Source organism: Zalophus californianus, chromosome 12 (assembly GCF_009762305.2).
Source record: "Zalophus californianus isolate mZalCal1 chromosome 12, mZalCal1.pri.v2, whole genome shotgun sequence".
Classification (NCBI taxonomy): Eukaryota; Metazoa; Chordata; class Mammalia; order Carnivora; family Otariidae; genus Zalophus; species Zalophus californianus.
Window position 1 is genome coordinate 100,899,393 of NC_045606.1, and position 25,643 is coordinate 100,925,035.

Here is a 25,643-nt window from a genome sequence, read left to right on the forward strand (position 1 = left end):
GTGGCGCCTCCCGAACAGGGGCTCAGGAGGTCCTGTGGCCATCAGGGCTGTGCACCCTGGGGGGGCGGCTCTAAGCTGGGCTTCTCCCTTCTCCCCAGAGGGGTAACTGACTCTGCTGTCCCCTGCAGTGGCCCAGAAGGTAGTGGCCTTGCGGAAGAAGCAGCAGCTGGCCATCGGGCCCTGCAAGTCACTGCCCAACTCCCCCAGCCACTCGGCAGTGTCCGCCGCCTCCATCCCGGCCGTGCACATCAACCAGGTGCGGCCAGCCTCCCCGCCCCCTGTGCGTGGCCCCGCCTCGGCCCTCCTCATCCTGTCTGTCTGCCTGCGTGTCCCCCCCCCCACCCCGACCCCGTCTGGTCTCCCGCCTTGTGACTAGTGTGAAAGTGCTGGCTTGCGCTCCCCGTTGCCTGCACGACTGGCCTGGCCTCCTCTGTGCCCCGCAGTGACCGCCTCCCTGCTCACCCCCGTCCCTGCTGCCGCCCCTCTTGCCCCACAGCCCCGGTAGCGGAGGCAGCCCGGAGGCTGGCTTGGGGCGGCGCTCTCGCAGCTGGCTCGGGAGCTGCTCCCCGTGGAACCATCCTCGGGGGCCTGCTCCCTCCTCACCTGTGGGCCCTGCAGTTAGAAGGGCAGCACGGGCCCCACAGGGGCCACTGGCCTTTGTGCCGCGTGGGGTGTTAGCGGTGTTCTGAGCCAGGTCCTGCCGGCGTTCCTCCCATGACACCACCGGGATGCCTGCCCGCTTGCTGCCTACTCCCTGGTTAGTTTCGGGTCCTCCATTTGGGCTGGCGCTTCCTTCTGTGACTCTTTCCCCACTCCGTCCCCTGCTCTGCAGAAAGCCCCGGGTCGGCACACATGCGCTGGGTTGAGTGGTCAAGCTGACCGTCTCTGCTCTACTTCTGCCAAGGGCTTTAGTCTTCAAGGCCCGCCTGGTCCCCCAGCTTTCTGATGGTGGCCTGGTTGCTTTTCCAGAGCCCCTCCTTTAGTGCTTCAGGGGACAGCAGGCGTTTCCCTGGGAGCATCCCCGAGGAAGAGCGTTAGGTCTTTCTGCCTTAGCCCTGAGGCACTGCGCGTCAGCTGGCAGAGGTCAGGGGGTGGACGTCCCAGCTCGGTGTGCGGGCCCCGCCACGTGGCTCTGAGGCCAAACGACAGCCATTGGGGCATTTTGCTCTTTTTGTGCAGGTGAGGTTTCGAGGAGGCTGTCAGGGCAGGACGTGTTCTCTGCTTAGTGAACGTCTTATGGGCAGTTAGGGAGCAGGCCTCGGCCTCGCTGTGCTGTGCGTGTTTCCCGAGTCCTGGAGTAGCCGGTGCTGCCGTGCGCTTTTTGTCTCCATCCTGTGCTCCCTCCCTTCCGTCTCTCTTCCCTTCCCACCTCTGTCCCTTATCTGCTGCTTCCTCCGAGGACAGTCTTTGCTCCATGCCGCTCTCGGCCTCGGCTCTCCCGTAACCCTGCCCCTGTCACGCACATTGTCCGGAAGCAGACCTCAGCCTCCCTGGGCTCCCTGTGCCCCACCCTGGCTTCCCACATCTTCGACACATATCACTGACTTGGGGGCTTGTCCGAGGTGACCTGCTCCCTCATGCCCGACGCCCCTGTGAGGCAGGGCTCCCCCGGCCTCTAGCACTTACCCTGACCCGATTCGCCAGGGCCCTAGTGGGGCAGCCCAGGGCGGTGGTGGCTGGCTCCCGCCAGCCTCCAGGCCCTGCCACTTACCTCCTCTGCTGCCCCATGGACCCCAGGCCAGGTCCCGACACCGCAGGGGTTCCCAGCTCCCGCCTGCTGCCCGCCCCTGCGCCCCGCTCCAGAGCAGCCCTCAGCAGCCCTCTCTGTCCTTAGGCCACGAATGGCGGCAGCAGCGCCTTCAGCGACTACTCCTCCTCAGTCCCCTCCACCCCCAGCGTCAGCCAGCGGGAGCTGCGCATCGAGACTGTGGCGGCCTCCTCCACCCCCACACCTGTCCGCAAGCAGTCCAAGCGGCGCTCCAACATCTTCACGGTATGTGCCCTGTGCGCCGCCCTCGCGCCGGCCCGGCTGCCGGCACTGGCGAGGCAGGGCCCAGCCCCCAGCCGGGGGGGTGGGGCGGGCAAGAGCCACAGACACTGGGCCACGGGCAGCCCGAGGCAGGAAGATGCCATCTACACAGACACACCCCGCTTCTGTAGGCTCCTTCCCAGTGCCCTCCTGCACATCCAGACTCTTCTAGACGGTTTCTCTGAGCCCTCAAGGGGCTGCTTGCAGCACCCTTACACAGACCCTCCTGCCTCGGCCGCATACACTTCCGCCTCTCTCTCTGACCCATAGGGCTTCTTGGCCAGCTTGAGGGCTCTTTGGACACGTCTGCTCTAACACCCCTCACGCCCTCGATCCCACAGTTGTGGATCAAGCCCCCACGGTTTTTTGCCCAAGGCTGCATGAAAGGTTAGCTGGCGGAGCCAGAACCGGGGCTCAGGCCTCCTTGTCCGCATTCCGCTCTTTTCCCCTGACCTTATGCTTCCCACCCACCGCTGCAGGTGGTCCACCAAGGGCTTAGACGTCTTTCCCCACTCCTCGGCTCCTGAGGCCTAGCCTGTGCCTCACCACCCAGCCTCGGGCCCCGTACAGGCTCGTCCTCTCCCCTCCTCACAGACCTCACACTGGGGACCCCGTGCCTTCAGCTAGGGGCCCAGGCCCTCGGCCCTTAGGCGCCCCCAGTCTGCTGGCTGTCCACGCCCAGCATGCGAGACACAGTGCCCGCCCACACTCTCACCCTCCAGCTGGGACGTGGCTGGGCCCTTCTGGGAGTCTCGGGTCAGACGCAGGTGGGTGAGCTGCCTGTGTGGATTCGCAGGAGGTCCCTCGGTGCTCTCGCGTCAGTCCGTGCGCCTCTTTCTGAGCAGCAGGGCTTGGCTCTCAGCCTGGTCCTGTGTCCAGCTGGCCGGGCAGGCCCTGCCAGGCTCTCAGGAGCCCCCACCCCCCACCCCCAGACAGAGCCAGTGCCCCCAGGCCTCGTTCATTCATTCTCGCCTCCGCCTGCCCAGCACCTCGCTGCCTGGTCTGCCCACCTCCGTCCCCCCCGTGCCTGCCACACGGCCCCTCCTCGTCCCTGCTGACAGCCGCTGCCGTGCATTGCACTGCCCCAGCCCCGAGCCTGCCTAGACTTGAAGCGTCTTGTTTCTGTTCGTGCTCATCGAGCCACACACCGCCCTGGGCTGCCTGCTTGTGCCCGCGCCCGCTGCCGCAGAGCCCCCCCCCCCCCGGTGCCTGTATGTAGCGACCGCTGCCCGCACTTCTGGCACCCACTCCCTCTACCCCATCCCAAACCTCCCACTTCCTCTGCTGCTAGGCCTGCTGTCCTCCCTCTGCCGCCCTCTGTCCGCCGTCCATGCCCGGCTCATGGCCTCCTCGCCGCGGCCCCCCATGCTCCCGGCCCTGTGCTCCCTGCTGCCCGCTCCGCTGTGCTCCCTCCGCCTGTCAGCCTCCCCCAGGTCCTTCCACTCTCTCATCCTCACTGTGGCGACCTTAGTTTTTCTTTTCATTGTTTCCATGGTGACCTCCCTTGCGCCATTGTCCACGAGGAGGCCTCGAGACCTGTCCGTTCCTAGGCGTGCGTCTCGGGACCTCCCCCGCTCTCATCGTCGCTGTTGGGGCCACCTCCTCGCCCTCATCCCCCTCCCCAGCAGAGCCATGCCTGCTCCGTGGCCGGTGTCCTTGTGACCCACCCCCTGGATGTGGCCATCCATGTCCCCAGTCTCCCCCATGACCTCATGTACTCATTTTGTTGCCACTCTTGCCCTGCTTCCCATCCTGGGGGGCTGCCCCTCTGGGCTCCCAGGGAATCCCCTGGTGGCTGGGGGCCTCTTGGCTCACCAGTGTGGCCGGGGCAGGCTGTGCCCCACTCCCCCCAACCAGCTCTTTGGTCCGGGGACCTGGTGGCAGCAGAGGCCCATCCACCTTCCTCCTCCCTGGGCCGAAGGGGCAGAGGCTGTGGCGCCCAGGAGAGGCCTGGGGCAGGTGCTGACCCTGGAGCTGTGGGCAGTGGCCTCTGGCCCGGTTCTTCCTACTCCCGTGGTTGTGCGCCCCCCGCCTGCACCTGCAGGCCTGTGCCCCGGGCTCCTGGCGACCTGGGAGGACAGGAAGGGATGGGGGCCCCGGCCGCCCAGCGGCGAACATTCCCTGATGAGCTGGACTGCCCAGCGGCCCCTGCCGCCGCCTCCTCCTCGTCCGCCTCCTCGTCTGCCTCCTCGTCCGCCTCCCCCTCCTCCCTGTCCTCCTCCCTGTCCTCCTCCCCGACCTCCTCCCCGTCCTCCTCCCCGTCCTCCTCCCCGTCCTCCTCCCTGTCCTCCTCCCCGTCCTCCTTCTCGTCCTCCCCGTCCTCCTCCTCGTCCTCGTCGTCCTCCCCGTCCTCCATCCTCCTCCCCGTCCTCCCCGTCCTCCTCCCCGTCCTCCCCGTCCTCCTCCTCGCCCTCCCCGTCCTCCTCCCCGTCCTCCTCGTCCTCTTCCCCGTCCTCTCCGTCCTCCTCCTCGTCCTCCTTGTCCTCCCTGTCCTCCTCCCCGTCCTCCCCCGTCCTCCTCTCCTCCTCATCCTCCTCGTCCGCTCCCCATCCTCCTCCCTGTCCTCCCTCGTCCTCCTCCCTGTCCTCCCCCGTCCTCCGTCCTCCTCCGTGTTCTCCCCGTCCTGCTCTCCGTCCTCCTCCTCCTCCTCGTCCTCTCCGTCATCCCCCCGTCCTCTTCGTCCTCCCCTCCATCCTCCCCGTCCTCCTCTCTGTCCTCTCCATCCTCCTCATCTTCCCCGTCCTCCTCTTCGTCCTCCCCATCCTCCCCCGTCCTCCCCCGTCCTCCTCCCCGTTCTCCTCCCCATCTTCCTCGTCCTCCCCATCCTCCCCCCCATCCTCCCCGTCCTCCTCATCCTCTCCGTCCTCCTCCCCGTCCTTGTCCTCCCCCGTCCTCCCCGTCCTCCTCTCCGTCCTCCCCCTCCTCCTCCCCAGCCTCCTCCTCGTTCTCCTCTCTGTCCTCCTTTTCGTCCTCCCCATCCTTCCCATCCTCCTCCTCGTCCTCCTCTCTGTCCTCCGCGTCCTCCCCATCCTCCTCTCCGTCCTCCCCGTTCTCTCCGTCCTCCTCGTCCTCCCCGTCCTCTTCGTCCTCCCCGTCCTCCTCCTCCTCCTCCCCGTCCTCCTCTCCGTCCTCCCCATCCTCCTCCCCGTCCTCCTCGTCCTCCCCGTTCTCCTCCCCGTTCTCCTCCGTCCTCCCCGACCTCCTCGTCCTCCCCGTCCTCCTCTCCGTCCTCCCCGTTCTCTCCATCCTCCTTCTCGTCCTCCTCTCCGTTCTCCTCATCCTCCCCATCCTCTCTGTCCTTCCCGTCCTCTCCGTTCTCATCCTCCTCTCCGTCCTCCCCGTCCTCCCCATCCTCCTCCCCGTCCTCCTCCCCGTCCTCTCCGTCCTTCCCGTCCTCCTCCCCGTCCTCCTCGTCCTCCTTGTCCTCCCCGTCCTCCTCTCCGTCCTCGTCCTCCTCCCCGTCCTCTCCGTCCTCCCCGTCCTCCTCCCCGTCCTCCTCCCCATCCTCCTCGTCCTCCTTGTCCTCCTCTCCATCCTCCCCATCCTCCCCATCCTCCTCCCTGTCCTCCCCGTCCTCCCCGTCCTCTTCTCCGTTCTCCTCGTCTTCCCCGTCCTCCCCGTCCTCTCCGTCCTCCCCGTTCTCCTCCCCGTCCTCCCCGTCCTCCTCCCCGTCCTCCTCCCCGTCCTCCTCTCCGTCCTCCCCCTCCTCCCCGTCCTCCTCCCGTCCTCCTCCCCGTCCTCTCCGTCCTCCTCCCCGTCCTCCTTGTCCTCCTCGTCCTCCTCGTCCTCCTCTCCGTCCTCCCCATCCTCCCCGTCCTCCTCCCTGTCCTCCCCGTCCTCTTCCCCGTCCTCCCCGTGCTCTCCGTCCTCCCCGTCCTCTTTCCCGTCCTCCCCGTCCTCCCCCCGTCCTCCTCCTCTTCATCCCGCTGCCGCCTCTCCCCAGGCACCCGGGTCTCTGCCCTCACCAGTGCTGACCGACTCGTGCGGGGCTTGAGTATAACTTGCCAAAATCTTTATTCTTTCGATATTTGCAGATATGTGCCACTGTTTCCAACTTTTCATCAACAAAAAGGCCTTTCCAACTCCTTCCAAATTAGAAGACCAGGTGGTGACACACAGCACCTCTGGACATTCTCCCCTGTTCGGGGCCGGAGGCGGGCCGGGCCCTGGGACTGCTCTCAGATGAGAAGCGGCCGCCGTGCTCCCCACTCCAGAGACCCACAGGAACCTTTGTAACTAACCCCCACCCCCAGGGAAGGCTAGGAACGCTGGAGCCCGCGGCTGGGGGCTGCCGGGGGACCAGGCCCGGCTGGACGCGCTGCGCCAGGCTCGCTGCACCAAGAAGAAGGGAGCTCGGCCCCACGCCCGGCGCCGGGCCAGCGCGACATGGGCCCAGAGGGGCGGGGGCGTGCAAGCGCTCGAGGGTCCGAGCGCCCGCCCGGCCCAGCTGCTCCTGGGGGGAGCTTTCCCGCCCCTCCCCCCCTCCGCTCCTTCCTGCATGGACTTCTGCCGTTCCTGCTCCGCTCCGGATGCCACCGCCACCGCTGCGCGCTTGCCTTTCCCCCTCTTGGCCTCCCCATTTCCTAGGATCCGCATTGGGGCGGGCTCTGCCCCAGGAGCCTGGCAGGGGCGCAGGGCCTCTTCTGGCCTCTCTCCTCTCTCTCTCCATCCACTGTGCCCCTCGGGCCTCGCCGACCGTGCTCGGTGCAACGTGCCGTTTGGTGTCCGTGCCGCAGACGGGCCACTGCCCGCTCACTTCTGGACTTTGCTGTCCCCCGGTTATCGTGCCCCGTGCTCCCCGCCATCCCTCAGCCCCACCGTCCACCTCTCCTCGCCCCCTCCCTTCTCGTAGGCCCCAGCCCCTGGGCTGCGCGCTCCTCGCGCCCTCGGTATGTTCCGTGTCCTTGCTCTTCTGTAAGGGGCGGGCCTGGCTCAGTGAACTTTGCTGCTCTGTACGGTGCCGTGTGTAAGAATAAACCCATTGGAATACTCGTGGTCTCCGTTCCTTCCCAGTCCCGCCGCCCCGGCCCTGCCCCACTGCTAGGGCCTGCCCAGGAGGAGGGTGGAGGGGAGGGCAGGGGAATCCAGGCGGGCTGCTGTCCCCCCGTGGGCCCTGTGCCCTTTTAACACGCCTCTTCTTTTCTCTTTCAGTCTCGAAAGGGCGCCGACTTGGACAGAGAGAAGAAGGCTGCCGACTGCAAGGTGGACAGCATCGGGAGCGGCCGGGCCATCCCCATCAAACAGGTCAGCACTCCTTTCCCCTGTGGCCCGAGAGCGGTGGAGATGAGGGATGAGGCCCAGGGAGCACCGTAGGTGGGCCTTTCCTTCTGGCCCCCTAGCTCCCGCCGGGCCTGAATGCTTCACCCGACAGAGGTTCTCCTGCTAAGGACAGACCTTCAGGAAGCCTGCCCCCCCCCCCCCCCCCCGCCGCGGCCGGAGCGGTCCCTCCGCGGGCCCTGCCCATTCCCGCTCGCCGCCACCAGGGGGCAGCAGAGAGCCGCCGGCCCCGCTCAGCCGCTCTCCCGCAGTGCTTCAGGCGTCGGGCAGCCGGCCTACCTGTCCCGCTCCCAGAAAGGAACTCCCAGAAGAGGACCCTGAGGGGCACGCACTGAGGGGCACGCTGAGGGCTGCTCCTGCCCGGGGCTCGTTGGTGCAGGTTTCTCCGTGGGAGCCTCTGTTCCCTGGAAAAGCTGAGTTGAGCTGCCCCGCGTCCTGGGCGCCTCCTTGCCCAGTCTGCCTGGCAGGGCTGGGCCTCCGGAAGCTTGGAGCTTCCCAGACCCTCTGGGCGGGTCCCTGTGCTGGGAGAAGACCTTGAACGTGGCAGGGCGTCCTTGTGCAGGAACGGTGGCGTGTTGGGCAGCTGTAGGGCTGCTGAGCCAGACGGGTGGAGCCGGGAGGTGTCTGTGGAGCTCAGGCAGAAGCCTGCTGGCTGACCCGCCCGTGAGGACAGCGGCAGGGGCTTGGCGATCAGGACCCTGGGCCCGGCCCAGATATTCGCAGGAGGTGGTGGTTAGACATGGCATGTTTCTAGGGACTGTGGTGTCTGTCAGGTTTTGACTACAGAGGAGACTGGGGTGGCCAGGTCACTGGAGCTCGGCCAGGCCAGGGCCCCGTGGACAGGGTTTGGCCCTCCAGGCTGGGCCTTCTGGGGCCCGTGGGCAGCCTGGCAGGATTCCTGTGTTAAAGTGGGATTCTGACGCCGCCGCAGGGAAGGTCTACATAGAACGGAGAGCCCGGAAAGGGGGTCGGGGTCCCAGAGGGCAGGTGGGGAGCCATCTGTTGCTCCCGGTCCTGTGTCTCTGCTTCGGCCCTCCGCTGGAATGTCATCCCACGGGGCCTGGCAGGGGCGGCTGTAGCAGGATCACCTCCGGGGAGGCCAGGGGCAGCGGCCAGTCTCCTCGTCTGGCTGTGTGTCTGGGTGCAGAATCAGAGCCCGCGCACCTGTTGATGGTGTGATTGCGTGGCTCTGGGGCGGTGCAAACTGCGCCTCCCTGGGGGCCGCTCACCAGGCAAGGCGGATGTGCCTCACAGAGGCCCGTCACTCTCTGCTTTGGGGGCAGGTACTTTCTGAGCCTGATGCGCACATGTAAACATTTAATACATAAAAGAACGCTTTCTCCAGGGCCTTTACTTTGAGATAAGGATAGCCCCAAATGCCTCCTTCCTGTTTGGGGTGCAGGCTAATTTGTCACTCCCCGGAATCCCCCACATGGAGGGGAGGGAGAGCTGGAGGATGGGGCTGGAGCCCTGCGAGCTTGCACCTGGGGCTCTGGTCCAGCCCCGGGTCAGCTGGGTCGCCTGGCTGGTACAGGCCGCTAAACCTCAGGGACCCCCTGTAGGAGCGGACCCTGCCAGGAAGGAAGCCGAGCGAGCTCCTGGGCCACAGCGGGCTCCTGCAGGGCACTCGGAGTGTACTTGTATGGAGGCGGGGGCCGTCCACGCTCTAGGTTCCCCCGCCCCGTGGCCCTGCCTGGCGCTTCCCCACAGCCTCCAGCTGCCCAGGACCGGTGTGGCCCCTTTCCTTCCCGCCCTCATGTCACGGTCTCCCCATCCCCTTCGTTCTTACCCCCCCCCCCACTCCTGCTGGGAATGGAGATTGCATTTCAGCTGCCATTTGCATTCCCAATCAATCCGGACTCCGCAATTAAGCCGGCTGGCGGAGCTGGGAGGGAGGCGGCGGCAGAACGGGTCCTCTGGGGGCTGTCGCCTCCGCACCGCTCCCATTCCGCCCCAGATTGCTTCCTGCTCCGCTGGGCGCAGCCGGGCCGGCCAGGGAGGGGAGCAGGAACCCCTGTAGCTCGTCTCCCTCCTCGGAGGGCAGGATGCGAGGGAACGGGAGGAGCCGGGTAGGCAGGCCTCTCACCAGCCTGGCCTTCTCTGCTCGGTTCGCGTCCGGGCGCCGGCGGGCAGGTGTGAGGCAGGCCGGGGGCGCGAGTGGGCGGCAGGCAGGTCGAGTCCCTGGCCAGCCGCGCTCGCTTTCCTCCTTCCAGTCCTCCCACACCCCTGCTGACGGCGCGCTCGCTCACTCGCAAGCTCATTAGTGCCAGGCCGCGGCCCCCCTGCTTCCTCCAGGCCCGAGGCCCAAGTGAAGGAGGGGCCCGAGTGCTGGGCAGGAGAGGGTTCCGTCCTAGGCCGGCCCCGTGGGCCTCCTCATCCTGATGCCCTGCTTGGAAGAGGGAGGAATCCCCGCATGTGAGTCCACTCTCCCTACCTGGCCGGGAACGTGAGGCCCAGGCAGGTAACGGGACTTGTTTGATGTGGAGGGCTAGTTGGTGGCAGATGTGGGAGCAGAGCTGGGCTTCCCTTTCCCATGACCCGGAGCCGGACCTGGACCCAGGAGGGAAGGGCTCCAACGTGGGGAAGATGCACGGTCCGGCGAGGGAGAGCAGGGCTCCGGTGGGAAGGATTTGAGAACAGAGGCTAGTGTGGAACCCCCTCTGAAGGCCGGGGGCTGTGGGAGACGGGGAAGAGAGGAGCAGGGTGAGCTGGCCACAGCAGCCATCTTCCCAGCCCTTCCGGAGGGCACAGGGTGAGACTGGGGACTGCCTTCTCCAGAATCTGGCTGTTGGTCCTGATGGGTGTTGTCTGCAGTCAGGGGAGAGGGAGCAGCCGAACTCTTGCCTTGTTCCTGGCCTGGGAGCGGGTGGATACATTGCCCGGAAGCAGGTCACTGAGGCTCCTTTGCAGACCACAGGGCAGGGCTCTGCCTTCTGGAATGTTCCCCACGGTCTAATGACGGTCCCGTTAATACCACTTGTCTTCAGATGCCGCTTGTGAGGATGGGTCTCTCATGCTGATGGGGACCAGGTCGTAGACTGTGTCCTTAAGTGACCCGGGACTCCTTAACTCGATCTCATGTGGCCGCACCTCCCACGGCGGCATCTGTCTTTTGGGGGTGGCGGGATGAGGGAGATAGGGAAAGGGGTGGTAGTAAGGATGCTAAACATCTGTTGAAAGGTGGGAGACTCTCAGCTCTGTCTTGGTTCCGTCGGGGCAGATCAGGCAGGAAGTCCCAACGGCGTGTTGGCTTACCTCCTCCCTTTAGGACTGAGCCTTCTCTTCGGAAAAACTTAGGAAGTGAGAGAGAATCGGGGTTTACCCTGCACCCTTGGGCCCCAGGACCCTAGCTGATGCTGTTTCTTCACACTTGAGTCTCTTTACCCCTGTTTTCCTCCTGGTCTTAGGGCAGGGCCTCCATTTCTCAAGGAGGAGCCGTTACAAAGCCACATCTTCGAGTTCCCTCTTTTTGGTCCCCACTGGGGTGGACTCCGGGTGCTTCCTCTGCTCTCTCCTAGCCTCTGCTGGTCCTGACTCCTCCCCGCTTGAGCTCCTCCTGTGTGGCTCTCCCCTCGGAGGAGTTTTGTCTGGGAATCTCCAGCAAATCCCGCTTCTACTCAGCCCTCCTGCATGTGGGGCAGGGGGGCTCCTGGGGGTGATGCTGGTCCTGAGAAGCTGCCACAGAGACCTGTTCATGGCACTTGCTCCTCTCCCTGACCCCAGCTCCTGTCCTCAGCCATTGTCCTGTGCTGTCGTTTCGGGGAGAGAGCCAGAGGTGGGCGAGGGCGTCTTTGGTGGTATCCTTAGAGGAAGGCGAAGGCCACCCTTGGGTCTTCCCTGTGGCCTTCCTCTCTCAGCCCACAGCCCTTTCAGCATCTTTGACGGCGCCCGTCAGCTGGCTTCTCCCAGCGCACCCACCAGACGTTTGCGGGGCGTCTGCTGTGTCCCAGGCATGGTCACGGTGCTGAGGGTGTGTCCCTGAACAGAACACACGGACAGCCTTGCTCTCGCGGAGCTCGTGTTCATGCCTCCGCTCCTCTTCCCTCCACGCTGAATATCTCATAGGCTTGCACAGAGAATCTGGTTGCTGAGCTCTGTGGTTGGGTCTCCACCCTGCCCGCCCTCAGGAGTCTGGGGCCTTCTAGGGACGGTTAGGGATTTCTGTCCTGTTCAGGCAGCCCTGGAGACCTGTGGGCAGGAGCATCACTGCCCTGTGACACCCTGCATCCTGGTGCTGGCATGGCCCCACGACTCCGGGGGATGCAGGGTCCATGGGCCTGGGGAGGGGGGCCCCCAGGCTGCTTCCTGGAGGACGGTCAGGGGTAGCCGCGGCTTCCGTCCTTTGTAGCCTCTGCACTCAGACGAGGACGGGGGATGGAGGATGGGGTTACCTGGTGTCACCGTGACCTTCTCTGGGCCTGTCTCTGACCCAGCCTCTGTCCTCAGGGCATCCTGCTGAAGCGGAGCGGCAAGTCCCTGAACAAGGAGTGGAAGAAGAAGTACGTGACGCTCTGTGACAACGGGCTGCTCACCTACCACCCCAGCCTGCACGTGAGTCTGCGGGAGGCCTGGGCCGCCGGAAGAGCTGCCGACGCGGAGGGGCGGACCGTAGGAGGAAGGGAAGCAGCCTTGACACGTTCAGACGGACTGGCCCTTCAGAAAGGCCCCCGCCGTGGTGGCCCGGGGACCGCCCAGACCGCAAGGCGCAGGCCCGGGCTGAGCGCGCACATCCCCGCAGAGCTCCGTGGTGGCTGAGTCCGTCGGCGAGAGCTCGGCCCCGGGGATGGCTGCCTCCAGGCCAGGCTGCCGCGCCCGTCACGTCCTCCAGCCCACGCGCTCTGTGTTTGCAGAGCTGGACTGGGCCCGTTTACGTGGAATTGTCAAAGTTCGGGGTGCCAGTGGTGGCCAACCAGTTGTTTTGGGGGGAGCCACGTCGGCGGGGGGAAATCCCTGGTTTCCTGGGCCTGAGGTGACAGAGAGCCGGGGGACCGTTCAGCCAGGGCTGCCTGGAAGGGCACGGGTCCTCTTGGGAAGGGGAGCCTGGGGGTGGAGGTGTCTGGAGGGGGTGGGGTGGGGTGACGGCAGAGTGGCCCTTGTGGCAGCCCCCCCCCGCCGGCCCCTCCCCACACTGCGTGGCTGCAGCGCACAGCTGTCACCAGAATCCATCTCTGTCACCGCCCCACTGTGGGGCTAATGAGTTCTCCTGCGCAGCCCCTCAAGCACAGCACGTGAGCCAGCCCGGGAGCCCGGGGCCTGCCTCCGAATCTGCATAAGGTGTCAGGGAGGCCCGACCTGGGAGGCGCTGGGGTCCACGGTGCCTGCCCTAACCGGGGCCCGAGAGCACCTCCCGGTCAGCCCTGCCGAGAAGACGCACCGGGGCCTGGCTCGGGGGGAGCCGGCGGGCACCTGCTTCTCATCAGGACGGAGCCCAGCCTTGCCCTCTTGGGCTTCTCCCTGTCTGACTCCTCGGACACTGGCTCTTTCCCCCTTAACTCGGGGACCACCACTAGTTGGACTGTTTCCCCCTGCTGTCTCATTCTCCGCAGGGTGGGAGGTGGTGCCAGGATACTGGGCGGGGGGGGGGGGGAGCTGTGGAGGGGCCACACCCGGTGCCCTTGTGCATCTAGTCCAAAGGCTCCTTGGCCCTACTCCACCGGCCACCTCGTGCACAGACCTGGTCCTGCTGCTGAGTCAGTGCGGGGCAGCAAGGCACAGGTGTCTTAGGAAGTCCCGGGGCATCCTGCAGGTACAGGGCCTCTACACCAGAAAGACGGCAGAGCCACGGTGCTCCCAGCTGAGAGGGGCCGCCATGTGCATTCATAGGCCAGCCTCGTGCCTCTGACCTCCCAGCTGTCCGTCCTGCCCCCCCGCCCGTCCCCCTCTACCCCAGGCAAGATGCACTGGTTCTCCTCAGGCAGTGTCTTGCCAGTGGAGCCGGGAACGAGCCTGTTGGAAGCACCCCAGCTTCCCCCCGCCCCCGTGTTGGGGTGGCCTTGCCTTTCCCCCTTTGCTGCAGCCGTCCGCGTTCTTTCTGCTCTGTGCTGCTCGAGCTGTGCTGTGTCCCTTTTTCCTGTCCCCACGCCTCAGATGATGGAGGAAGCCCAGTATGGAGGAGAGGGACAGGAAGGGAGTCTCAGGATGTGGGGGACGGTGTCGGGTGGTTGTGTTTGGTTTGGGTTTGGGAAGAGAAGGTAAAGGCTTGAGCGAACGCTGCTTTTATGCTCAGCCATCTAGAGAGCCGAAGCGTGGTGGCTTGGTTGGATCATTAAAGTCGCCCAGCCGGTGGGGCTGAGCTAATACCTGGACCCATGACTTTGACTCGAAGCATGACACAGGTGGTTCTGCACCGTGCCCAGAGCACCTCTTTTCCAGACTAGCCGAGAAAGTGACTGGAGAGTTTACGTCTAGGCAGGTGTTGCCTAGACTGTTGTCAAGGAGGACGGAGGGAACCGACGGGCCGCCCGCCTGGGCCACTCTGAGTAACTCAGACGCCCTTCCAGCTTGTTGAACCGAGTGCACTTGGGTGCGTTCAGGGGCCGGGGACAGGGTCTGGGTGCCAGGGGCTCAGCTCGCCACTGGCTGTCCGTGGCTCTGGCGTCAACAGGTAGGTCTTCCTGGCACACGAGAAGCCGGGAGGCCCTGGCCCCTGAGGGGAGCAGAGCAGCGGCCCTGCCCTGTGGATGCTTCTCTTCCTGTCGGGAGACACGGATCGGATCGGGAAAGCGTGGGAGGGTGAGAGGAGGAGCACGGGTCATCCCGTGCTGCTGCGGGAGCAGGGTCGAGTCTACCACCAGCCGCCAGCCGAGGCTCTCCGCTCCGTCCGGCCCCTCGCTTCTTGACATTCTCTCCTCCCTGCCGCCGCGCCCGCTGTTGCTGCCTTCCCTGCCCTCTCTTTCCCAAGTGGCGCCCCCCCCCCCCCCGCCCGGCTTCCTGGGAGGTTCCCTCCCGCTGGGCAGCTGTGCCCCAGGAAGGGCCGTCGGGTCACCCCCGAGGTGCACACAGCACTCGCAGCTTCGCCTGCTGCCATCGCAGGGACGGCTCCTGCCCATGACCACAGGAAGGGCTGCCAGGCAGGCCTCAAGCCTTACCACCGCACCCCCCCGCCGCCTGGCCCAAGAGAGCCCGCCCCAGCCTCCCCCATTTTGCAGCCAGCGGAGCCATTCACACAATCACCTTCTGTTAATTCTATCTGCAACATCAATTAAATTGTTTGTAGAAACTAATTGAATGTGGCTTAATCACACATCTTAATAGCTTTCCACGCTCTGAACTCGTTGTTAATTCCAGTAATAAAACGAGATGAGAACGCTGGCTGGGTAATTAGCGAGGAGGCTGGGGAAGAAATTGCCGTTTGATGGCGGATAATAAAGGCGGCCGTGGTGACCGCTCTCCTGAGCCGCCGCTGCCGCCGCGCTCCCCATTCTGCTGACGGAGGCAAACGCCGGCGCTGTGCCCCTGACGTCCCCGTCCCCGCTCCGTGCGCTCCGTCTGCCGGCCTGGTGCTGGAGCTGGCCTGGCCCGGGGCTCGGCGCCCCGGGGGGGGGGGGGGGGGGCTGGCCCGTCCGCTGTGGTCGGAGGTGCTCCCGGGGGGGGGCGGCGGAGGCGGGGCACAGGCCCCTCGCGTCGGTTTCTGGCTCCTCGGCCCTGAGCGGAGTCCCTCCGTGCGACTTGGGTTCTTGGTGTGAGGTCCGCGTCTCCATGTCCCAGCCGGGGCATCCCAGGGCCGTCACGCGGCCTGAAAACTGTTGCAGCTGCCGTGACCTCCTTGTGAACTAGAGCAGCCCGCGCCCCTCCCCCAGGAGAGGGACCGCAGCTGTGCCTTCGGCCCAGCCAGCTGTTGACAGTTGTCAGAACAGCCAATCCACGATGCGACCGTGTGCGGGGACCCGGGACGGGTGCGCGCAGAAGCCGAGTCCGGGGGACCTCGGGCCCGGGGCCGTGAGGCTGATGCCGGACGCTGGGCCCAAAGCAAGACGGCAGGGCCAGCGGTGACCGGGTGGGGGGCTGAGTTTGCTGGAAGATGGACGGCTGGGGGGACGCGGCGGGGCTGGGCAGGAAAGGAGGTCCCGGGTTTCTTTTTTTCCCTGGGCACCAGGGCGAGGCTTCGCTGAGCAGAGTGGGGGTGAGAGCTTGTCACGGGGGTCCTCCTGTGGGTGGAGACCGCTCCTCCAGACTTCTCGGATGTCGTTCTGTGGCTCTGAGACATGAAGCAGGGTGTGCCCGAGGCTGGGCACCTGGCACCTTTCCTCACGGTGGCAGCAGGTCGGTGCGGGGGGGTGCACAGACACAGCCCAGAGCAGCATGGAAGGGAGCTCCCCCTTGGGTGCAGGCTCCTGGGGGCTGCCCCTCCCCCGTGCCCGGCTAGGCCCCGCTGTCCTTCGGAAGGGCCGCTCGGAGAGGAGAAGGCAGCTACGGGCCTGGCCGGGCCTCACTGCAGCTGGACGTGGCCGGTGAGGCCAGCGTGCTCACGTCCCCACGGGTCCCCTCTCCCCGATGACGCACCTCGGAAGTGAGTCTGGCACTGGGTGCTGCTTGTTCTCGCTCCTCTTCCTGACTGGAAACTTGCACGTTCTCGTGGCTGCTTGGGGCCGGGGGACCCCTTTCTACCTGATGTTCTCTTGGTCATTCCCAGAGTGAGGGCCAGCCCTAAACCCCCGGTCTGCCCCCGCCCTTTCCTCCCCACCGGCTCTCTCAAGCGGGGGACACTGGCCCTTTTCCCTGAAGCTGAGGGTGAGAAGGTAGGAGAGCTGCTGGGTGACAAGAAGTCAGATGTCCCGAAGCGGGTGAAGGCACGAGGCCTGGGGGCTGGACGGCGGGGACCGTGTCTCGGGGAAGCGCTCTGACGGCTGCTCCCGAAGGGAGGAGAAGAGCAGGTCGGAGTCTACTCCGGGGAACTCCAGAGTTCAGCTGGCACCCCCCACCCGGATTCTGCTCTCTGGAAGGAGCGGTGGCCACCTTTTATCAGGGACGTTAGCTGGGAACTGCTGAGGAACTTGCCGGCGGTAGAAGCGAGGAAATGGGAGGTAGCCGTCAGGAAGGAGACAGCAGAAGCAGTGGGGAGAGCTCGGGCCCTGGCTAGGCTCGGCGTTAAAGCAGGAAGCTAAAGGGCCGCGGCCGGGCTCTGCTCTGTGGCCCCCACGTTGCCGCTCCACCGTGGGACTCCCAGGCCAATGTCAAGATGGCAGGAGTGGGGTGGGGGGGCAAGGCACTGAGTGGCTCCCACTCTCAGCGGCCCTCCGGGTGCTGACTTGAGATAGGCATGAGTGCCTGGGCCCGGGACCTCTGCCGTCAGTGCGCAGCCCTGGGAATCCACAGAGCCTGGGCTCGAGTCTGTTTCTTCCACCGTCCGATGGTGTGACCTTGGGCAGATTAACCTTTGTAAGCCTCGGTTCCTTCAACTGCAAAGCGGCCCTGGTGCGTGAGCGATGATCTGCAGCTGTGGGGCATGAGTGCCTGGCCCCGTTGGATGGGCAGGTGGTGTGGTGGCATGATGACAGTGGTTATTGTTCCTTTGCTCGTCAGGTGCCCCCTAGTATCTGTGGAACCGTGGACCAGTCTCTATACTCTTAAGGCCTTTTTTTAACTGTTTAACATATTTATCATCAGGCACCGTTGTCAGGATCGAGGACTGTTCTAGGCTTTAAGGGTTCCCCGTGCCGCAGTGGTGGTGAGAGCTTCTGAAACCAGGGCTGAAGCCCTCGGTGATGCGCCACCCAGAGCTCAGGGCGGCCCAGCCGTCTGCGTCCTTTGGACTTTGTCAGTTCCTCTCCTGGCCATGCAGGCCTGCTCTTCCCGAATCCCACTTTGGTCCTGTACTTGGCCTTGTTCGCGTTGCCCCCTGAGCTCTTTCCTAAAGGAGCCCTGCGCCTCAGCTCTGGGCTCCACGCCCTTCTCTCTCCCCTGCTCCTGCCCCCTGCTGACTGAGTCCCCCCAGAGCTGCATTTGGTCCCCAGTAGATTGGGTGTCACCCACGTCTGGTGGGTGGGTGGGAAGCCTGGGGGCTTCACTGTCCTGCTTTTCAGAACTTGAGCTTTCCCTCCTTCCTTTCTTGCGGCACAGGGGGGAGAGACGTTCGAGTTGGCGGGTCAGTGCCAGAGACAAAGTGCGGCCGAAGAGGGATCTGCCCTAACGCATGTTTGTCTGTTTTGTCCCCATGGCCTTTAGGATTACATGCAGAACATCCACGGCAAGGAGATTGACCTGCTGCGGACCACGGTAAAGGTGCCAGGAAAGCGCCTGCCCCGCGCCACCCCTGCCACAGCCCCAGGCACCAGCCCCCGGGCCAACGGACTGGCCCTGGAACGGAGTAACGCACAGCTGGGTGGGGGCGCAGGTGAGGTGGCTGGTGGCGGTAGGGGTGGGGGGGGGTGCCTTTCTGGGCGGGATCGGGGAGTGCGGCTATGGAGGCCCGTAGAGGGAGGCGCTGTGGGGCTTCACTCTTCCCCAGCCTGGGTCCTCCGGGCTCCAGACGTGCTTGCCACGCAGAGTCCTGCTCAGCGAAGTGCGTTTGCCCAAGTGCTGCCCTCTTGGGAGCTGGTAGAGGGAGTGGCGGGTGATTTGGAGATCAGGATGGGGCCAGACAGCCTGGAGCTGACGGGTGCTAGCAGCGGTCCTGGGACCGTTTCTCCTCAGCTGGAGCCAACCAAGGCAGGTGTTGGTGAGAACGGGATCTCTAGCGCACGTAGCCAGCGTCTCAGCCAAGCACGCCGCGGGGGGGGGGGGGGGGGGGCAGCTGGAAGGGCACGCGGCTCCCTGGAGTTCACCCTGCGAACGCCCTCGGGTCTGCAGTGAGAGGTAGGGTCTTTGCTCAGAGAGGACTGAGCTTAGAGAGAAGCCGGAAGCCAAGCAGACTCTGCCACGAGTCTGGCGGTGTGGGAAGGAGAGCTAGAGGCTGAGAGAGCCTGAACTTGAGGCGTGGCAGCTTCTCCTTGACCAGTGTTCACCTTTCTGGATGACACTGAGAGTTCAGGTGAATGATGCTTATGTTTGTTTCTGTCCCCGGCTCTGTCTGCCTCCCTAGGCCTCTGTGGCCACAGTGTGGCTCCCAAGCCACACCACTGTCCCTCCCAAGTCCCCGTGCCCCAGATCTGCCTTGGCTTCTGGACCCTCATTCCCAAGACTTCACTCTCCCTGATGTTGTCCTAGATGATTGGATCTCCTTTTCCTTGGACCCAGAAATAGCTACTTAAGGTGCTGTCCTGCCCTCCTAGGGGCTGCCAGTGTGTCCCTGCCCCAGGGGGTGCTCTGCTTATTCACAGTCATAGGCTGATACAGATTCAGTGGATGGGGCTGGGTACGAAGTCCCTGGGATGGATGGAACAGACCCCAAAGATTTGCCCCCCTCAAAATGCTGATGACCCGCATTGAGCAGCTCCGGGTCCAGAGAAGGCGGCCAGCCGATGGCCTCCTGAGGGTGCTCCTTGTTGGAGGCACACGAGCACTCTGCACCCCGGCCCTGTGGCCCGTGTGCAACCCCCGCTGACCAGTCTGGGGGCACGGGGAGGGGCTGCCGTCTGCTGATTGAGATGTGCGCCAGATGCAGTAGATCTACTCTAGGTCAGGCCCGTTTTGCGGCTCCGTGAAGTTGAGAGATTAGCCCCGTTTGATGGACGAGGAAACGAAGGCTCAGCGAGATTCAGTAACTTGTCTGTAAAATTCCACAGTAAGTGGTAGAGCTGGGATTTGAACCTGAGTGTGCCTGACTTGAAAAGCCACCCCGAGCTCAGAGAGAAGCCCCGAATTGTGCAGAGGGAGAGTTCCAGTGGACTAAGGCAGGAAGCTAAGGAGCAAGGCACCCAGCCGGGGCCGGCAGGGGAGGGGGGGTGGGGGGGCGGTGCCGAAAGCTTCCTGTGGGGGTGCACTGGGGGGAGGGGTCGAATGGCAAAAAACGGCAGGCCCCGGGCTGCCCTTGGCGCTCTGCGCAGAGAGCTAGGTCGGGGCTGCTGGGAAGTCACTGGTGAGCAGGGGCAGGGGGGCCGGGCATCAGCCGGGGGCCCTGAGCTCTCCTGGAGCTGCGTGCACAGTGAGAGGCGGCCTCTGAGCTGGCGTGGGGTTCCTCGGATCCTACAGAGGAGGAGAAAGTATCAGTACTCTGAGAGGTGGGGGGAGCCTTTCCCTGAAGTCAGGCAGCAGGACGGGGCTCTTTCCCCAAAGGGAGAGAAACCGTGAGACACTCCGTCCTGTCACAGTCCCGGGCCCTCCTAGCCTTCCCCTGGCGGGCGGGCGTGCACTCACCCGCGGACACGCGCTGGCATCACCAGAGCACACGGCGGGCGGAGGTGCACTCACCCGCGGACACTCGCTGGCATCACCAGAGCACACGGCGGGCGGACGTGCACTCACCCGCGGACACTCGCTGGCATCACCAGAGCACACGGCGGGCGGAGGTGCACTCACCCGCGGACACTCGCTGGCATCACCAGAGCACACGGCGGGCGGACGTGCACTCACCCGCGGACATGCGCTGGCATCACCAGAGCACATGGCGGGCGGACGTGCACTCACCCGCGGACACTCGCTGGCATCACCAGAGCACATGGCGGGCGGAGGTGCACTCACCCGCGGACACGCGCTGGCATCACCAGAGCACACGGCGGGCGGAGGTGCACTCACCCGCGGACACTCGCTGGCATCACCAGAGCACACGGCGGGCGGACGTGCACTCACCCGCGGACATGCGCTGGCATCACCAGAGCACATGGCGGGCGGACGTGCACTCACCCGCGGACACTCGCTGGCATCACCAGAGCACATGGCGGGCGGAGGTGCACTTACCCGCGGACACGCGCTGGCATCACCAGAGCACACGGCGGGCGGAGGTGCACTCACCCGCGGACACGCGCTGGCATCACCAGAGCACACGGCGGGCGGGTGTGCACTGACCCGCGGACACGCGCTGGCATCACCAGAGCACACGGCGGGCGGACGTGCACTCACCCGCGGACACTCGCTGGCATCACCAGAGCACATGGCGGGCGGAGGTGCACTCACCCGCGGACACGCGCTGGCATCACCAGAGCACACGGCGGGCGGAGGTGCACTCACCCGCGGACACTCGCTGGCATCACCAGAGCACACGGCGGGCGGACGTGCACTCACCCGCGGACATGCGCTGGCATCACCAGAGCACATGGCGGGCGGACGTGCACTCACCCGCGGACACTCGCTGGCATCACCAGAGCACATGGCGGGCGGAGGTGCACTTACCCGCGGACACGCGCTGGCATCACCAGAGCACACGGCGGGCGGAGGTGCACTCACCCGCGGACACGCGCTGGCATCACCAGAGCACACGGCGGGCGGGTGTGCACTGACCCGCGGACACGCGCTGGCATCACCAGAGCACACGGCGGGCGGACGTGCACTCACCCGCGGACACTCGCTGGCATCACCAGAGCACACGGCGGGCGGACGTGCACTCACCCGCGGACACTCGCTGGCATCACCAGAGCACACGGCGGGCGGACGTGCACTCACCCGCGGACACTCGCTGGCATCACCAGAGCACACGGCGGGCGGACGTGCACTCACCCGCGGACACTCGCTGGCATCACCAGAGCACACGGCGGGCGGACGTGCACTCACCCGCGGACACTCGCTGGCATCACCAGAGCACACGGCGGGCGGACGTGCACTCACCCGCGGACACTCGCTGGCATCACCAGAGCACACGGCGGGCGGACGTGCACTCACCCGCGGACACGCGCTGGCATCACCAGAGCACACGGCGGGCGGAGGTGCACTCACCCGCGGACACTCGCTGCCATCACCAGAGCACACGGCGGGCGGACGTGCACTCACCCGCGGACACTCGCTGCCATCACCAGAGCACACGGCGGGCGGACGTGCACTCACCCGCGGACACTCGCTGGCATCACCAGAGCACACGGCGGGCGGAGGTGCACTCACCCGCGGACACTCGCTGGCATCACCAGAGCACATGGCGGGCGGACGTGCACTCACCCGCGGACACTCGCTGGCATCACCAGAGCACACGGACGGGCGTTTACCCAAGCCCGTGTCCCCTCCACTGCACGCTGACACCGACCTCATGCACACTCACACATGTCTCCCGCTCACCGGGCGATGTTAACATCTCATTATCTTTGTTACTGTAATTACATTATCCGCTGCTTTATGCAGAATTATCCTCCGAGGACTAATTGATGGCTCCATGTTTAATTCATTAATCATTAGCATCAAATTCGACAATTACAGTGCACACTGATTGTGGGATTGCAGGCGTAATGAGGGGAGAATTAACAAAGAAAAGGGAAAGCACTTTCCCTCCCTCGGGGTTTTGAGTTGGGGGGCTTGGGGAGGAAGTGGGGCCCGTGATGGCTTTGGGTGGGGCTCGGGATGAGGCAGGGATGAGATTTGGAACCCAGGAGGGGGATGGAAGCAGGACACGGGTGGGGAGAAGCAGGGTCTCTGAGAATTTTGGAACTGCGTGTGCCGCTCTGGAAGGTCTCCTGCCAGGGAGCCGAGGGCACCCCCAGGAAGGCTAAGCTGGCAGGGACCCGTTAGGCCGAGTGCGAGGGGGCGGGGCTCTGGAGAGGAAGTGCCAGCGCCTTGCCTCGAGGGGCTGGAGGTGGGATGGACTGGAGGGCAGTGTCGGCGCCACGCGTAGAACCCGTAAGCACTTACTGTGTGTCTGGTCCTGACTTGGCTGGTAACGACCAATGCAAGAGAAACACAAAACTTGCCTTCCACCTTTCGGCATCGTACTGTCCCCAGGGCGTTAGGGATGTCCGGCCTGCTTCTCTACCTTCTAGTGGCTTCCGCCCAGACCTTGCATCCGTAGGCTTCCAGAAACCCCACGCGTGTCCTCCCAGGACTGGTTTGAGGCTGAGTTTGCCCCCTGCTCTCTCCCACTTCTTCCCTGTCTCTGCCCCCTTACTACCGGCCCGCACCTGGCCCGCTCTCCCGCCTGGCGCTCAGGCACCTCGCGCCTGGCCCCGCCTGTGTCCAGGCTCCGCGCCAGCACTGCCTTCCGGCCTCGGCGCCCGTCCTCACGTGGACGGAGGTGAGAGGGCGCTGGAGGCCCTTCAGTTGTCACAGGCTCGGAGGCCCGGCAGCTGTCCCATGGGCGCTCTGCAAGGGACTGGGTGCTCAGGGAGGGAGCAGGGCAGCTCGGAGGGCACAGGCGGCCCAGCCTGCCCGGGCCTTGGCGCTCCTGGAGCCTCTGGTTCCCCTTGGCTCTGCCATTCTTCCCTGATGGGAAACGAAAGATTAATTTTCTCCAGCCCAACAGGATAATTACTAATACTAATTAGACATAATTACTTGAATCTGATACACTTATTTCTCGTCAGAATGGCACCAAAGCTGAGGCAAAGCAAATGGCATATGTGGACTAGAACGTGGGGTGCAGGGGCCTGATCCAGAGGGGAAGGGGGCTGGGGCTGGGGGCTAGACAAGGAGCGCTGCGGTGAGGGGGTGTCAGTACCACATGCCCCCCCTTCCGGCTCACAGGAAGGGGACTGAGATGCAGAGGGGGGTGAAGTGTGAGACCGGCTGCCTCCTGAGGTGTTGGGGGGGTGCCCACTCGAGGCCTCTCGGTCTCCAAGAAGCCTGGCCCAGTACCTGGTAAATCCAATTTTGGTCAGTATTCTGCTAGAATTTCTCAAGTTCTGCCTGTAGTGTTATTTTCAGGAAAGTCTGTGTACCCCTCCCCAGCCTCCCTTCCCAGTCTGACCCTTCCCCCCACCCCCAGGTGCCCCCTACTCGGCCAGCAACTCGGCCTGGGCTGGCCCTCGCCCCGAGGGGCTGCACCAGCGCTCCTGCTCTGTTTCCAGCGCCGACCAGTGGAGTGATGCCCTGCCCCCAGGTACGCAGGACCCTGTTAAGCGACACAGAGGAGGGCAGCCAGCGAGAGCGTCTGCAGCCGGGGAGGCTGTGTTGGGATGGAGCCCAGGCCCAGGGGAGGGGCCCAGCAGAGCCTGCCAAGGCTTGTCGCATTGTGCTGCAGGGCCAGTGCGGGGGGTCTGAGAGATGGAGTCGGGCCTCTGCCCCTTCTCCGACAGCCGAAGGCGGCTTCCTGCCCCTCTGCCCCTTTGCTGTCCCCAGGCCCTGCTTAGGGGCTGGCTGGTGCTGGAGACCTTCCCTCTGCTGCGTCTCTGCCCACCCACTGCTGTCCCTAGGCAGTGCTGGTGGCGGCTCCCGCATCCCCATCAGCCCCCTGCGCAGCCAGCTCATCAGCCTCACCGCGGGGGGGGGGGGGGGGGGGTGCGGCGGCAGGGAAGCGGCTGAGCAGGGAGGTCGGAGGCTGGGGGCTTTAAACACGTTTTGAAGGCAGCAACTTGCCTGCCACGGAGAGGGGGGTTCCTAGACATAGGATCCGGGATCCAGAAAGGTAGTGTTCCCACCTGTGCCGCCTCCAGGGGGCTGAGGCCCCATCCTGTCTAGCTGGTCAAAAATTCTGCCTCCTCTCTGTGCCATCCCACCCTCCCAACTGTCCTTGGCTCGTCTTCATTTTCTTCCCCTTTCGTCCATTTTTGTGCCTTGCCCTCACATCTCAACTCCTCCTTCCCCTTATTTTTTCTCCCTCTTCAGCGCCGCGCGCGCGCGCACACACACACACACGCGCGCACACACACGCGCGCACACACACGCGCGCGCGCGCGCTGCCCCCCCTTCTTCCCCCAGCTTACTCTCACCCATCTCCTTTGGCCCCAGATCCCCTCAGCCGTTCTGCAGGCTGAAAGGGAAATGGGCACAGCGCTGCCCTCCTTTTCTAGGTCAGGGTGCGCCCTGTCCCCTCCGAAGCCGGACTCCTCCCACTTGTCCTCCAGCTGGGCACAGTGCCTGCCCAAGGCCCATGAACTCTCTTCCTGGATGTGCCCCCCAAAAAGTCTTCACGGGCCCCCACCCCCCTAGAAGCACTAACCCCCAGTCTGAGCTCTGACTGCAGGAAGGAGCCGGGTGCCCTCAGCACAGGCATCTCCCCACCTCCTGATCCAGGTCCGAGCCTCCCTTTCGGGGGAGTGACTGTGGAGGGCTTGAGAAGGGGAGCTGAGGGCGCTTCCCAGAGTCCCTGTCCTGACGGCCTGTGCTGGCCTCCACAGGCCTCCGTGGGGCCCCTCTGTTGAGTCTGGAAGGAGGAAGGCAGGGAGGGAGGGAGCGTGTCTGCCTCTAATGAAGTTTGACATTTAGTGGTGAGCGCCGGGCGGGGTGTGGGAGACGGGAGCTTGATTAGCGCGCTCTAATTGACAGTAATTAGGCAGCTCCCTGATTGTTTCTAATTCTGCTATTAATTGTGAGGAGCGGGGAGTGTGATTGAGGATAAATTTGGTGCGGAGCTGCTGGGGCTTCAGCTCCCTGTGAGTTCCCTGGGCCGCCTTCCACCCCTTCCGGGCTGCCGAAGCCCTCCTCGCCTTCATCCTGCTCTGCCTGAGTTCCCTACACTTTCGTCTCTTCACCTTCTCCTCCTTCAAGGCTGGGGAGGCTTTGCGGTTGGGACTGGCTGGGCAGACCCCTCCCTGGGCTCTCCCAGGGTAGCCCAGCTGCCGTTCAGGGTGGAGCTCCCCGTGACACTAGGCGACAGGAGGCAGGTCGAGGCAGGTCGTGTGCTCTGCCCCCCCCCCCACTGTCCCTTCTTCCCACACTTCTCCGCCTCTCCCCTCACCAGCCAGTGGCCCAGCTGAGGTGCTCAGTTCCAGCCCCAAGCTGGAGCCTCCCCCATCTCCCCACTCCAACCGGAAGAAGCACCGGCGGAAAAAGAGCACCGGGACCCCCCCGACCAGACGGCCCCAGCAGTGCTGCTGAAGGTTAGGGGGACCTACAGGGAAACTGGGGCACAGGAGGTGGGCTGTGGGATTCGGGGATAGTACTCTAAAAGTAACACCATTTTCCGTTTTAAGAGCAAGTATTTTGTGGTGATTAGCAATAACCATAGTTGCACAACTTCTTTGGGTAATCTAGACCTAGTATCTTAGAAAAGCTCTTCCTTCTGCCTAATTTAAACCCTTTCTACTAAAATGTGAGCCTTTCTTTTATTCCTTATGGAAGGTAAAAGGCAGCAGGTGGCTACTCCAGTAGCTTTTCCGAGACTTGTGGGCAGGACCTATGTTTTCTGTGTCTCTTGTATCACCCATTGAGCTTAATGAGTGCTGGGCATATAATAGGTGCTTAATACGTGTGTAGGAACTGGTTAAGTCTCTCCTGACTCGTCTTTAGGCTAAGGAATTCCAGCTCCTCAAACATTTTTTGGTAGGGCCTTTCTTAAAATCTAATGTTAATCATAGCACTCCTCTGATTTTCCCCAAAGTGTCTTCAAATTGTTCCTCTTCTCAGTGGTTGGAATCCTTTCACTCCCAAATAATTTTAACCTGTATCG

General features: G+C 64.4%; 1 protein-coding gene across 1 annotated transcript in view; it reads left to right on the forward strand.

Moving 5' to 3' along the window:
- AGAP3 (ArfGAP with GTPase domain, ankyrin repeat and PH domain 3) overlaps positions 1-25,643 on the forward strand; it is a 56,040-nt gene that overhangs the window by 26,603 nt on the left and 3,794 nt on the right. The window contains 8 exon segments of the mRNA XM_027574373.1: positions 129-256; positions 1,835-1,993; positions 7,181-7,273; positions 11,753-11,857; positions 17,471-17,639; positions 23,022-23,135; positions 24,936-25,039; positions 25,041-25,074. Coding sequence (XP_027430174.1) covers positions 129-256; positions 1,835-1,993; positions 7,181-7,273; positions 11,753-11,857; positions 17,471-17,639; positions 23,022-23,135; positions 24,936-25,039; positions 25,041-25,074 — 906 coding nt within the window.